Source organism: Myotis lucifugus, unplaced genomic scaffold (genome assembly GCF_000147115.1).
Source record: "Myotis lucifugus unplaced genomic scaffold, Myoluc2.0 scaffold_28, whole genome shotgun sequence".
Lineage (NCBI taxonomy): Eukaryota > Metazoa > Chordata > Mammalia > Chiroptera > Vespertilionidae > Myotis > Myotis lucifugus.
Genome location: NW_005871076.1, coordinates 8395797 through 8409728, shown reverse-complemented (window position 1 = coordinate 8409728; position 13932 = coordinate 8395797). Strand labels below are relative to the sequence as shown.

At 34.8% G+C, this 13932-nt stretch overlaps 1 protein-coding gene across 4 annotated transcripts in view; it reads left to right on the top strand.

The window, feature by feature from the left end:
- The window catches only part of SMAD5 (SMAD family member 5), a 41426-nt gene extending 28929 nt beyond the window's left edge, over positions 1-12497 (top strand). For all 4 annotated transcript variants that reach the window (XM_006086557.3, XM_014453885.2, XM_023752143.1 and 1 more), the window contains 3 exons: positions 3365-3586; positions 5522-5778; positions 7488-12497. In XM_006086557.3, the coding sequence (XP_006086619.1) occupies positions 3365-3586; positions 5522-5778; positions 7488-7631 (623 nt within the window). In that variant the 3' untranslated portion in view covers positions 7632-12497. The remainder of the gene's footprint in view (positions 1-3364; positions 3587-5521; positions 5779-7487) is intronic.
- Positions 12498-13932: the final 1435 nt, after the last annotated feature.

Below are 13932 nucleotides of genomic sequence, written 5' to 3'. Positions count from 1 at the left end.
CCCCGTTTGAAACTTCCCCCCTTCCCTCCCCCCCAGCCATTCCCACCCGGGCAAGTCCCCACCGCCCCAGTGTCTGTGTCCATTGGTTATGCTAATATGCATGCATACAAGTCCTTTGGTTGTTCTCTAATCCCCCCTCCCCTGCCATTTGTCTCTTCAGAGACCTTTTAATCTGTTTTCTATGTCTATAGATTTGCCTTTTCTAAGCATTTCATATAAATAGAATAACATATTGTATATTTTGCTGCACCTGGCTTCTTTCACTTAGTATCATGTTTTTAAGGTTCATCCATGTTGTTGCATGTATCAGTAGTTCTTTTTTATTATTGAACAAGTATTCCATTATGCGGATGTACCACATTTTTTTTATCCATTCACTAGGTGATGGACATATGAATTGTTTCCAGTTTTTGGTTAGTATAAACAATGCTGTTATGAACATTAGCATATAAGTCTTTGTGTGGACACTCTTTTTCTTTTTCTTGGGTAGATGCCAAAAGTGGAATTTCTGAGTCATATGGTAAATTAACTATTTAAGAAAAACTGCCAAGTTTCTCTAAACAGGCAGGACCATGAAGGTTCCAGTTTCTCCACATACTCTTAACGCTTGTTATTTTTTTTTGTTATAGCCATTCTAGTGGGTGTAAAGTGTTATCTAACTGTGGTTTAATTTGCATTTCCCTAATGAATAATGTTGTTGAACATTTTTATGTACTTATTAACTATTCATGTATCTTTGGTGAAATGTTTATTCAAATCTTTTGCCCATTTAAAAATTGCATTGTTTGTCTTATTATTGAATTGTAATTGTTCTCTATACCTTCTGGACAGAAGTCCTTTATCAGATAAATAATTTGCAAATATTTTCTCCGTCTGTGAATTGTCTTTTTATTTTCTTATGGTTATCTTTTGAAGCACAAAGTTTTTAGTTTTGATGAGTCCAATTTAACAGTTTTTTTTTCTTTTCTGGTGTTGCACCTGAGAAATTTTTTCTAAGCTAGAAGTTCTATAGCTTAGCTCTTACATTTAAGTGTCTGATTCCTATTGAGTTAAGCTTTTTGTATGGTAAAGGTCTAGACTCATCTTTGTGCATGTAGATACCCAGTTGGTTCTAGCACTCAGTGTTTATTGAAAAGAGTATCATTTCTCCATTGAATTGCTTTGGTATTTTTTCAGTAATCAGTTGATCGTAAAAGTTAGCATTGCCCTGATATTACCTTCCTTCTGAGAATATGGACAATATTTATCCCAACAATCATTTTCCTTTTGTTCTTTCTCCTGGTTCTCCAGAAACCAGACAGTGCCATTTGATAGTATTGTATGTTAGGTGTTCCTTGGAGTACAGTTTGTCTAAGCCAAACAACTGAATCCCTTTAGAGCAGCGGTTCTCAACCTGTGGGTCGAGACCCCTTTGGGGGTTGAATTATCCTTTCACAGGGGTCGCCTAAGACCATCGGAAAACACATATATAATTACATATTGCTTTTGTGATTAATCACTATGCTTTAATTATGTTCAATTTGTAACAATGAAAATACATCCTGCATATCAGATATTTACATTACGATTCATAACAGTAGCAAAATTACAGTTATGAAGTAGCAACGAAAATAATTTTATGGTTGGGGGTCACCACAACATGAGGAACTGTATTAAAGGGTCGCAGCATTAGGAAGGTTGAGAACCACTGCTTTAGAGGAATTGGCACGGAAGTCTTCTCACTCTTATAGATGTCTTTTTTCACCAACTTTCTTCCCCTTTCAGTCATATTTTGTGTTTTTTCTTTGACAGAGAGGTAACAGAAGGAAAATCAAAGTTAAACTGCAATGCTTTGAGTCATCAGTTAACAATATATCCTTTGCCTTGAGCAGAGGCAAAGCTTTTCTTTTTCTTCTCATCCTAACTAAAATTGTCTTTTCAGTTTTGCTTGGCAGTTTTTCCCTATAATCTTCTGCTCATTCTTGGCTCTAGCTTTCCTGATACCATTCTTATAACTTCCTGTTACTCATTTGTATGTGTCTTTGATTATGGGCCCCTTCTTGTTCCATTTTTGTATAAACTTCTTTAAAATCTGAGCTGTTAGGATTTCATTTTATGAGTCCACATTGATAAATTGTTTTCTGTTTCTCCTCATCTGAATTCTTTGCAATTGAATCATCAGAATTAAATTTTAAAAGTTAACCAGTTCTTTTGCACTGCCTACATAGGCCATGTGACCATTCTTAAGTTTTTCTCATATGTTTATCCCTGCTTTTAAAATATATATATATTTTTAATTGATTTCAGAGAGGAAGGGAGAGGGAGAGATTGAAACATCAATGAGAATCATTCATCAGCTGCCTCCTGCACGCCCCCTACTGGGGATCAAGCCTACAGTCTGGTCATGTTCCTGATCTGGAATCACACCTGGGACCCTTCAGTCCACAGGCTGATGCTCTATTTACTAAGCCAAACCGGCTAGGGCTATCCCTGCTGTTTTAAAAGAAAATTGAGGGTCCATGACTCCTGCCTGATTACAGCTCCAAGACAGACACCCTATTAGCACTGTAGGAAGAGCTTCCATGCCCCTCCCACCCACTGTGTCCATTATGAATTATTGACTTTTACATGAGTGAGAATTTGGTCAGTACAGATGGATACTCCTTAACTTATAATAAACCCATTGAAAATTGAAAATATTTTAAGAAAGCATTTAATACGCCTAGCCTATCATGTAGGTAGTCATTTCATTTGTGCAAAAAAGACAGTTTTTATTTTTTCTTTCCAATCTGTATACCTTTTATTTCCTTTTCTTGTCTTGGTGCATTAGCTAGGACTTCCAATACGATGTTGAAAAGGAGTGGTGAGAACATCCTTACCTTATTACTGCTAATCTTAGCAAAAGCTTCTAGTTTTTCACCATTAAGTATGTATGATGCTAGCTGCAGGTTTTTTTGTAAATGTTTTTTATTAAGTTGAGGAAGTTCTCCTCTCTTCTGGTTTATTGAGTGTCTCACTTAGTTTTTTTAGTTCAGATTTTTGTTTAATATAATTTTATAGATTCTGGTATAGTTAAATCTTTTAGGATGCTGAAACAGGTTTGTCATTGCAAATTTAAACCTGGATTAGATCCTGCTAGGAAAACAACTTAAAATGTGATATTGGCTATCCTTGTATTTGTATAATTTTTAAAATTGTCATATGTAAGGCAATTTGGAGTTTGTTTTTTGGATACAGACTCAAAGCTAGGAAGGACAGTGAGACTAAGTGAAATATCTGAAAATTTTCTTTTTCATATAGTTCTTGGTTTGGGTTAGAGGGAAGCATCTAAAGAATCTGGAGTTTTGGATTCATTAAATATTTTTTCTGTTTGGTTTGTTCACAGATGTTCAGCCTGTTGCCTATGAAGAGCCCAAACATTGGTGTTCAATTGTTTACTATGAATTAAACAATCGTGTTGGGGAAGCTTTTCATGCGTCTTCTACTAGTGTGTTAGTAGATGGATTCACAGACCCTTCAAATAACAAAAGTAGATTCTGTTTGGGGTTGTTGTCAAACGTTAATCGTAATTCGACAATTGAAAACACTAGGAGACATATTGGAAAAGGTAATTTTGTTATTTGCCTACATTCACTTGAATTCTGTTTTTGTTGTGCTTTCTGTGTCCCATGCATTGTGTAAGTTGCTGGAGCATACAAAGCTTAAGGCGTAGTCTCTGCCCTCAAGTTGCAGGTGTTGAAGTAAAGACATAATCAGTCCTCTTTTCTTTATCCTGCTTGGTGGTTCTTCATAGTTCTTAGGATCTGAAAGAATATTACTTCTATGTTTAGATTTTTAAATATTTTTCTGACTAGACTATAAGCTTTACAGAAATTTGCATTATTTACAACATCTTCAGCAGCTAGAACAGTGCCTGACTCATAGTAAATATACAACAAATATTTGTGGAATAAAGGAATGCTATGGAAGGATTAGGGTTTTATTATTATGATATTTATGGAGTATTTTGGGTTGAGATGACATATAGGAATTTCCATTATGTTGGAGGAAAAGGGTTACAGGTAGGAAATACAGTTTGAGTGATATAAATCTTCCATAGCTTCACCATCACCCCTTCCACTTTTTAATTCAAGTAATAAGATTTATTTATTATTTGTCCTACAAGACAGTTGCCATAACAAGCAAAGAACTTCTCACACTGCAATGAAATGTCAGAGTCTCTTTTATCAAGTGGTCAGAAAAGAAGTCTGTCCCAGGTAGAGTGTGTATTGCCTCTTTCTTAAGAACTTCTGTTTTTATCACTTAATGCTTTTTTGACTTGAGAAAATCTTAGTCCAAATACTGAACAAGGGTAAATAAATTGTAATGCAATTTCTTACAGAAAAGATTCAGAAAAATACTATGGCCAAAAATAAATTGAAAAGAAAGTTCCCATTCTCTTTTGACTTTAGCCAACTTGATTTTTTCGGTGAAATGCCTCATTTCTATGCATTAATATTCTCACTATAGTAGAATAATTCAAGAGAAATCTACTTTGTGAATTCTAGAATTGGTTTTCCCTTTCCCCCCAGCATATATAGTTCTTGGACCCTTTCTTCTAAGGGTCATCTTTATTTGCTCAGAAAAGAAAAGTTTTTAATGTCTCAGTTTAATACAAGTCTCTGACTCATGGGTGTGCAGAGGTATGTATGTACAAGGATGATCACTTCTTGTACTTTTAGCACTGTTTGCAGTAGTAAAAAGTTGGGAACAACTCCAGCTTTAGCTGTATAATTTGAATTTTTAATATTGTAACTGTGTTCATATTTATTTATATTAAATACCAAAAATATTTTTAACCTCTTAAAAATTTATTGATTTGAGAGAAAGAGAGAGACATTGATTTGTCATTCCATTTATTTATGCATTTGTTGGTTGATTCTTATATGTGCCCTGACTGGGGTTCAAACCCACAACCTTGGTGTATGGGATCAATGCTCTAACCAACTGAGCTACCTTGCCAGGGCCAAAAATATTTTTTTAGAAGAAAGGTAAATCTGCCATTTACAGGCCCTTTTGCGGCCGGAATGTACACATATGCCTTAGGGTTTTTGGTGAGTGTGTGGCTTTTTAATGTTACTCTTCCCTCCATTAGCAAAAGGAGTGCAAAACTCTTTGCCAAATGGCTCTGTTGATAGTTGATAGCACCAAGCGTGCCTTTGAAAGGACTCATCATAAGGTACCTTTTGTCTTTTTCTTCCGTTGCTTTCTCTCATAGAGATGATAACTGATTGTTGGAAAAGGGGAAAAAGCCATAGGAATTGATAACCTCTTATGCTGCCAACTTGAGTCTTAAGTGTTAGTTACTTGAGGACAATTTTAGATTTATGTAGACATTAACCTCTTGGTTATTTGTGGCTGTGTAAGGCCATCTAGTGGTACCTTCTATCTAAAGACTGGGGAGTTTGCTATAGATTAGTGGGTGTTCTTGGTTGCATCTCATACAGCCTTTTTGGTTCCATTATACTGCTTTGTTGACTCTTGTAATGCCTGTCTTTTTAAGGTGTTCATCTGTACTATGTTGGTGGAGAGGTGTATGCAGAGTGTCTCAGCGATAGCAGCATATTTGTACAGAGTAGGAACTGCAACTTTCATCACGGCTTTCATCCTACCACTGTCTGTAAGATTCCCAGCAGCTGCAGCCTCAAAATTTTTAACAATCAAGAGTTTGCACAGCTTCTGGCTCAGTCTGTCAATCATGGATTTGAGGCAGTATATGAGCTCACCAAAATGTGTACAATTCGAATGAGTTTTGTCAAGGTAAGTGGGTTGTGACCTGTAGCTTAATTTGAGTCATTGCAAATATGTATATTATATGTCTGTAGAATATAATTTTTAAAAAGCCATTATTAAATGAAAGGTGGTAATTTTGACCTGGTTTAATAGGTTTTTAAATGAAATTCTTAAATCTATAACTTTGACCACATGATAGGTCTATGATTTTATTTTATAAACCAAACATTATAAATGCATGATACTGATTTTGATGATGAATAGGGGCTGAGTTTATAAAGAATTTAAGTTAAAGGCTAAATTGCTAGAGAGCATTTTAAAATATGTATTTTTATTGATTTTAGAGAGAGGGAGAGGGAGAAGGAGAGAGAGATAGAAACATCAATGATGAGAGAGAATCATTGATCAGCTGCCTCCTTCATGCTCCACATTGGAGATCCAACCCACAAGCTGGGCTCTGACTGGGAATTGACCATGACTTTTTTGTAGGTCGACGCTCAACCACTGAGCCACCTTGGCCGGGTGAGAACATTTAATATTAACATTTCTTTTAAAGTTCCCTAGTTTTAGCAATTTAAATTATTATTAGCTCCCATTAGAGTAACTTAAAGGATTCTTTAGGATATTAAAATTATTTTCCTTGTGCCTAAGTTCTGTTATTGAGAATTTGTAAAGTTTAAAGAAGTTTTCAGATTTATCATTTGCTCTTGACCAGATTTTATTGGCATTCCAAAGATGATGATGGTTCATGAACAAAATTTGGAAAGAATTTTAGTGATATATTTAAGCAACCTGTATTTGGTCCTTATGGATTTAGCCCAAGAGCAACTGTCAAATGCTATGTGTGGGTGTTTTCTTTTTGGCATTCAGTCCCACAGTCCAGTGCTTCCTTGCTGCTTCGTTATAGGTCTGTCAAGCATCAGTTTATCAGTAGCCTTGAAGGTACTCATTCCCTCCCTACTGTAGAAATCTGACTTTTGCATATTTAATTTTGTCTTCCCATTCCTGTTCTGTTCCTCTGCACCACCACTCTGCGCCCCCTATCCCGTGCCCTCTCCCCCGTGTGCCTCCCCCCCCACCACCACCACTGGCTCCCCAGCCTACTTTTCCTGGGCCAGGACTACTGTAAGTGGTAAAGCAGAGAGTTTGATAAATCAGGGCAAGTAAAAGTGAGACAATTTTAATCTTTGTCTGGTGTTTTAGAATAAAGTGTTCTAGCTCAGTTCATCCCAGCAATTTCCCATTTTAAAGGATAATTGTATGTGATTGCCACTTAAATTATACTTGCATGCCTTGATCAGATCTACAATGCCTTATTTGATTAAAAAATAAAAACCTGCTAAAACCTGGAGGCAAAAAATTTTGGTGACAAAATCCGATGTGAACTTATATGAGGCTATTTATATGTTTTATTTATCCCTTTAAATTAGAATGTATCTCACTGAAGAAATATTAATTTTTAAATTATGAGATATTGCACTTTAGAAAGTATTAAATTTATAAAATTAAATAAAGAAATCTGAAATAATTTGTTCCAAGGGTTTCTATTAATGGAATTATGTTATTAAAAATGCATATATCTTTCAATAATGCAGCTATTGTGTTGATTTTAACTCCATGGTGAATGCTGATTCGTTTTGTAATTTTTTTTTAAAAGTACATTCTGCATATGTCTACTGTTAAAGTATCTTTTTGTTAGTGCCCTAAAATTGGTTTCAACTGGTTCATTTTCACAGGGCTGGGGAGCAGAATATCACCGGCAGGATGTTACCAGCACCCCATGTTGGATTGAGATTCATCTTCATGGGCCTCTTCAGTGGCTGGATAAAGTCCTCACTCAGATGGGCTCCCCCCTGAACCCCATATCTTCTGTTTCATAGTGCAGAGTATTCTCTTCAATTATGTTATTAGTGGACTTGTTTTAATTTTAGGGAAACTTTCAGTACAGATACTGTGAGCTTACATGGAAAACAGCTTTTTTTTTTTTTTTTTTTTTTACATAATTGTGACCAATACATTTGTATTTTGTGATGAATCTACATTTGTTTGTATTAATGTTCACGTGATTAACTTTCAAAACTGTTGTGAAAGATGCAGAAAAATTATCATGCATTAATCTTAAACTGGAACATACTTTTGCCTTATTGTCTCAACAAATTTTTTTGTTAAAATGTTTTTGAAAAAGTAAAAAAAAAGTACATAATGAAAAATAATAATCGTATAATAAGAGGGTATACAGTGAAAAGTCTTCCCTTTGATTCTTGATCCTTAAGAAGCTGAACTTTTACCAGTTTCTGTGTCCCACCAACTTTTAAAAAGTCTAATTCATTGTTCTATAAAAGCATATGGTAGGGACTTAAGAGAAACTATAAAAAAGAATCTTCTATTTGAAGGAACACTATGCACTGCTGTAACAAGCAGTGTCCAGTAAAAGCAAAGTGATAGTTTTCTAGATGACATCATAACATTTACACTTAATACAGCTGTTTGTCAGTGTATTGTGACTTCACTCAGTATATCTTTTGTAAAACATTTCCTTTTTAAAAAAATTATTGCCAACAACAGGTCTCCAGTATGTGTCATTTACTCAGAACCTGCCATAAGTACTACTTTATAGCTAGCGACAGCGCATGCACGGCCTTGGTCAGCTATGTTGCTGCTTTCGGCCAGTGTTGCAAGGACTCTAATTTTGACATGCATTAATCTTTTATTTTGCACTTTGATGGGTGACAGTTTTTAGTGTAATCTTTTGTGAAACACTCAAGTGACTTGGACTTACATGCTCATCCTTACTTCCTTGGTACCCCTTTGTATTAACAAACACTGCAATTTATAGATGACAGTTGTAGGAAATTATACTTTTTTTTTTAGCTTTTGTTGTATTTTCAGCCTAGATTATAATACTGTTGTTCTGTAGCCCCAGCTTAAGGTGCCTTTTTAATTCCAGTTTTATGGATGTTTTTAGTGTTGAAAAGTCATGTACTTATTAATCCCATTGCTCTTATTACATCAGTCTCCCCATGCAAGGACCTGCATACTGTAGCCATAGAAGCCTCTTCAGTCTAGCCCCGAGGTTGGGGGGCACTGGTGATAATTAAATGAATCAGCAGTGGTGGTTGAGATAGCTGATTTAAAAACTTTCATGTGTCAAAGAACACAGACTGTTCTGTCAGTTACCATGCATGCTCTTTTTACATTTTTTTTTTAGTACCTATGTGAATGCTAATCACCAAGAACACAATTCTCAGAAAGGGAAGACATGAAAACCCTAAAATATCCATTTAATCAGTCATGCTCAAAGGGTTTGGATAAAAGACTCTACCCATTTTTCTATGGAGCAGTCAGATGGACACTTAGTTATGGCATGAGAACAAAGACATTATTTTAAAAAATGTGACCTAATTTACCTATTAGAAAAAGCTTATTTTCTGGTGTCTTGTAGTACTATATGGAGCTATGTCAGTTTTGTGTTTAAAATGTTCATTTGGTTTGACTTTCTACTTGACCCTTTCTGCTTTTGTGAGGAAGTAAATACATTTTTTGAGGAAAGGAGAATGTGATTCTTTTTGTTCTCTGTGACATTATTTATTGCTTTCACAAAGTGCAACCAATGGATGGTTTTAGTTCTTTCAGATGACGTGCCTTCCATGTGTTTCAGCTCACAGCCCTTTGCTGGGTGAGAAGATACTTTCTGACAGTCCCCTGAGCCTTAAACATAAGTTTTCCATGACATACATTATCAGTCTTCTGTAATTGTGTCAGCCAGCTGAAAGAGGATACTATTTGCTTAGTGATAGAACAATTTTTATTTTACTTTTTTTTTTTTTGCTTACTAGGCTCATGATACAATTTGTGGAACAAATTTGTAGGAAAAAACACCAGGTTGACTGATAGAAACATGTAATCAACCTCAGTGGGCTTGAACTGAAGGAAACTGTGGAATTGTTTTATTGAGACTTTCCATTGAGTTAACTAAAAATAGTTTTTATTCATGTCACAGCTTTTAGAGTTAGCAGGATTTTATGTGATTGGCCTTTTCTGTGGTTTTTCTAAGGAATTGCGTCTCATGAATGACAGTACTGAAACTATTAACTGTTAAGAGTTTCATGGAGAAGTAGAAGGCTGTTGTATTTACTAAAAGTTGTCAATTCCACACCCGTGGATTTTAAATGAAAACTTAATCTGGCTGCTTCTATGATTCCCAAAGATGCCCAATATCCATGGATGGGAAATAAAAGTTGCCAGTAAGATTTTTTAAAAACTAAATGAAATTCTGACCAATGAAAAGAAAGTACCTCTGAAAGACACTATTTCAGAAAATTATAGTTTTACGTTTTTATTTGATTTCCAGAATGGTTTATAAAACATTGCCACCATTACAATAATCACATTTTATAGCATATACAACATACTAATATATGCCAGCTGAAAAGAGTCTGGGAATAATAAAATTACAACCAATTTGGTAAATGCAAAAAGAAGACTAGAATCAAAATTGATTTCGGTAATGAATTAAAGCAACAGAAAGATGCTGATTGGCGGGGGAGAAAACAGAATTTAAGAGATGCATTTGACTAACATCACTACATAATGGATATTATGGTCTGGTGGGTATTGCCTGACTTAAGTTATGAAATGAAAACTTAGTAAGCATATTATTGGCCTATTAAAGCTAACATATTTTCTTTAGAGAAAATTCAAAGGAGACATCAACCAAAATGTCAAATACATACGTCAGAATATAAATAATTTTTCACATTTTATTGTTATGTAAGAAACTGTGATAATAGAATTGGCTGGGTTTCTGAGGTCAAATCCAGTGTAAAATTACTAGATAGTTCAAGAAGCAACATCTAATAGTACAGAAAGAGGATGTAGCCATGTACTTTTCATACATTTGAGAGTAAGACATCCTTTTAGGATGTAAAATGATCAAGTATTCAGATCTGAAATGTATTATCAAGACAAGAATTGGGGCTCACATTAAAAAACGTTCTGTATTTGAAGGGACCTGCTGGAAATGATCCTCCTGTAATAGTGTTCTGCTGAGGGAGAAAGTTTTTACAAAAATCAAATCCTACCAATAGCAGAGGGACTCTAAAGTTTTATAGTACCAGTTTCAGTTCTGTGCTTCTGTTATAGAGAGCATCTAATATACCAGTTCAGATCCATTTCTTCATACTTTTTCTAGTTATTTGCTTAATAATACTTTGGATTATTATTGCCTTCCCACTTAAATATACTAGTACCTTTTATACTTTCTGAAGAAGGAAGAACCTTTAGGTAATTATTGAATTCAACTTCCAATGATGACTTAAATGTTGGACCTGTTGACTTTTAATAGCGTGAGAGCCCTTCTTTGTCTTCTTATTTAAAGCCTCACTTAGTCTCTCCTAGGAATATAAACGTTTCCTCCTCATACTCATCAGCTAGATAAACACGGACCTTTTAAGGTAGTAGATAGCCTGGTGGTTTTAGAAGTGTTGGTGATTTTTATGGGAGCGAGTTTTCGTAAGTATTGGTTTATGGATGGTCTCCTCAGCTATTAACTAGGGTAGCTTTTCGCGGGGGGTAATCTCAGGTTTGATACCTGTTTTCCCCTGAACAGCGTTTTCCTCATGGAAGCAGGTGGGATTCTGGGGAGGTTTTCTTCTCAGAGAAGATCCATGTATGGAAGGTGAGAATTCAAGGCATCACGTCTGCAGCAACAATTTTACCTGCTGCACAGAAACTTGGACAGTTCTCTGGAATCCACTGGATTGCAGTTCAGGTTCAGCATGCCCTGACTACAAGAGGTAACAGTGTTTATCAAGCCGTTGTTATACTGGATTATTAGTAATAGAAACTTATCTTCTAACATACAACTATCTTATAATTGAAGTATTACCCAAAAATTGGATGGTTAACAAAAACCAATGAGAGATTTTACATATATATATTTTTTTAAAGTAAGAGCTTCTGCTATAATATTTGCTGGTAGCAACTGCTGTAAAACCAGTGATGAGTTGTTTCGTTGAAAAGATCTAGTCAGAGCAGGATTTTCCTGTCATTCATGGCAGAGTGAAAAAGGTTTGCATGGTTCTTATCTAAATCTGTTCTTAACATTCTTAAAATCATTCTATTGTCCTGTAAGGTTTTATTTGAAGATGCTGTTTTTAAAAAGTTTAGAATTTTCTGTAAGATAGATTTTTATCCCCATTATTAGGTACCAGTTGGTGTTAGCTATAACCAAGTTCCAGCAAGGTCAGACAAGCCTAGGTTCTTTATAAAAGAAAAATCTTTTAGATTTGGATTTCCCATTGCAGATGATGTTGCTCTGATTCATTCATAAAGTCTTTTAACTGTAGGGACTCTTGAAGGTAATAGAAGTGGTTTTTTTTTTAACCTGATTGGTTAAGTTACATTTTGAAAATTACTTATTTTAAAATTGGATAAGATTATAATGAAAACTGGATGTTTAAATGTACCTGTCCATGTTCTCTCAAATAGATATTTCCATATGCAGATAATAAAGACCAAACCAATGGCTGCACTATAGGTCTGCTTCTTATTTGTACTTGTTCTGCTTCTGTTTATGTTGTAGAAAGTGAAATTCTAGCAACATGCTTCCATTCTGTTATCTTTTTTATACTTATAAAAATGTATTAGGTTTTACTATATTATGCTTTTCAAAGCCATAACTCGTAAGAACTTCATTTTTGCATATTGTTTGCTAATACTTTATTTTAATAAACCTCAAAACCTGCTTAATGTGTGTGTGTGTTTCTCTGTTTTTGTGTGTGTGCTCTGTTTTGACTTAACTTGCTTCTTTGGAGTTATAAAAAGGAGAGTATTAGTTGCTGTGACGAGCTGTTTTGTGCACTAATGATAGAAAATGGAAATATCATGTCTTGCCACTCAGCATGAGGTTTTGCTCAGAATGATTAATATTTTCCCATTCTGTTTCTAAGAGTGTTGATGTGTTATTCTTTGCTAGTTTTGTTCTGTTTTGAAAAAGGATTTGTATCTAAAGTCTGGTTTTTTTTAGTTTAACCACTAATTTCCCTTCTTTAGATCCATCTATAAATGGAAGGTCTTGACCCATGATCCAGAGATAGAATAGCTCGTAGCAGAGCTGGCTCTGGAGGCTGCCTGCCTACATAAGAATCCTGGCCCTCAGAGCTTTCTTAGCTCTGTGCCCTTAGCTTGCGCTTAACCTTTCGGTGCCTCAGTTTCCTGATCTGCAAAGTAAAAGTCTACCTACTTCATAGGATTTGGGGAAGATTAAATAGAATGATACAAATAAAGTACTAAGAACAGTGCCTGGCATATAAGAACTCATATTTTTATTATCATCACTTACATCTCTTCTTTGATTTAGAGGAATTGTTTCTGATGCTGCTTGACTTTGGTAGATCAACCCTTGATTATCCGCTTTGTGAATTAGCTTTGTTTTTCTTTATTTTTTCCATCTTAAAAAATTTTAAATCACAGATTAGTTTTGTCCCCATCAAGTGCATGCCTTTCCACGTCTGTTGCATATACTAGAAATGTAAACATCCTGTTTAGGAAGGGATGGTGAAAGTTCATGTGTACCCATAGAAAAGTAGAAAAACCCAAACTAAATATTTTAACACCAGATAGTAAACATAACAGCTCTTACTATTCTCTTTAGAGAAAAAAAAATTATATCAAAGTAATCCAATTATTCAAATCAGTTCCTTCTTATGCCTTTTTATTTCAAGTATAAGGCATTTATTTAGTAAAGTATTTAGTAGTGACTTCACTTACTGTTTTAGAAGGATATTTAAAAAAAAAAACATTTGTTCTGGCAAAAGGTTTTAGTGAACAATGAGAGGTGTTGGGTTTCTCTCAGATTTAAGGTAATTAGTTTTCAAATTGCTTTATCCAAACAGTTCAGTGATGAGGGGATCAATTGCTCCAGTTTTAGACCTGAGACTTGATGGCCAAAGCTTTTCCAGCAGTTTTGATGCAGTTTATATTGTATAAGTATTTACAAGTATCAGCAGGCTAGCAAACTTATAAGAAAGTACTTTTTAAGAGCTCTGTAGTATATACATGATTCAAAGAATATTTAAATATTACTGTGGTTTTGGTTGTTGCTGAGTTTGTAAGCCTATTTTTAATAAACTGACTTGTGTGAGGGATAATCTGTATTCTTTTTATCTAAATCACTTTTTG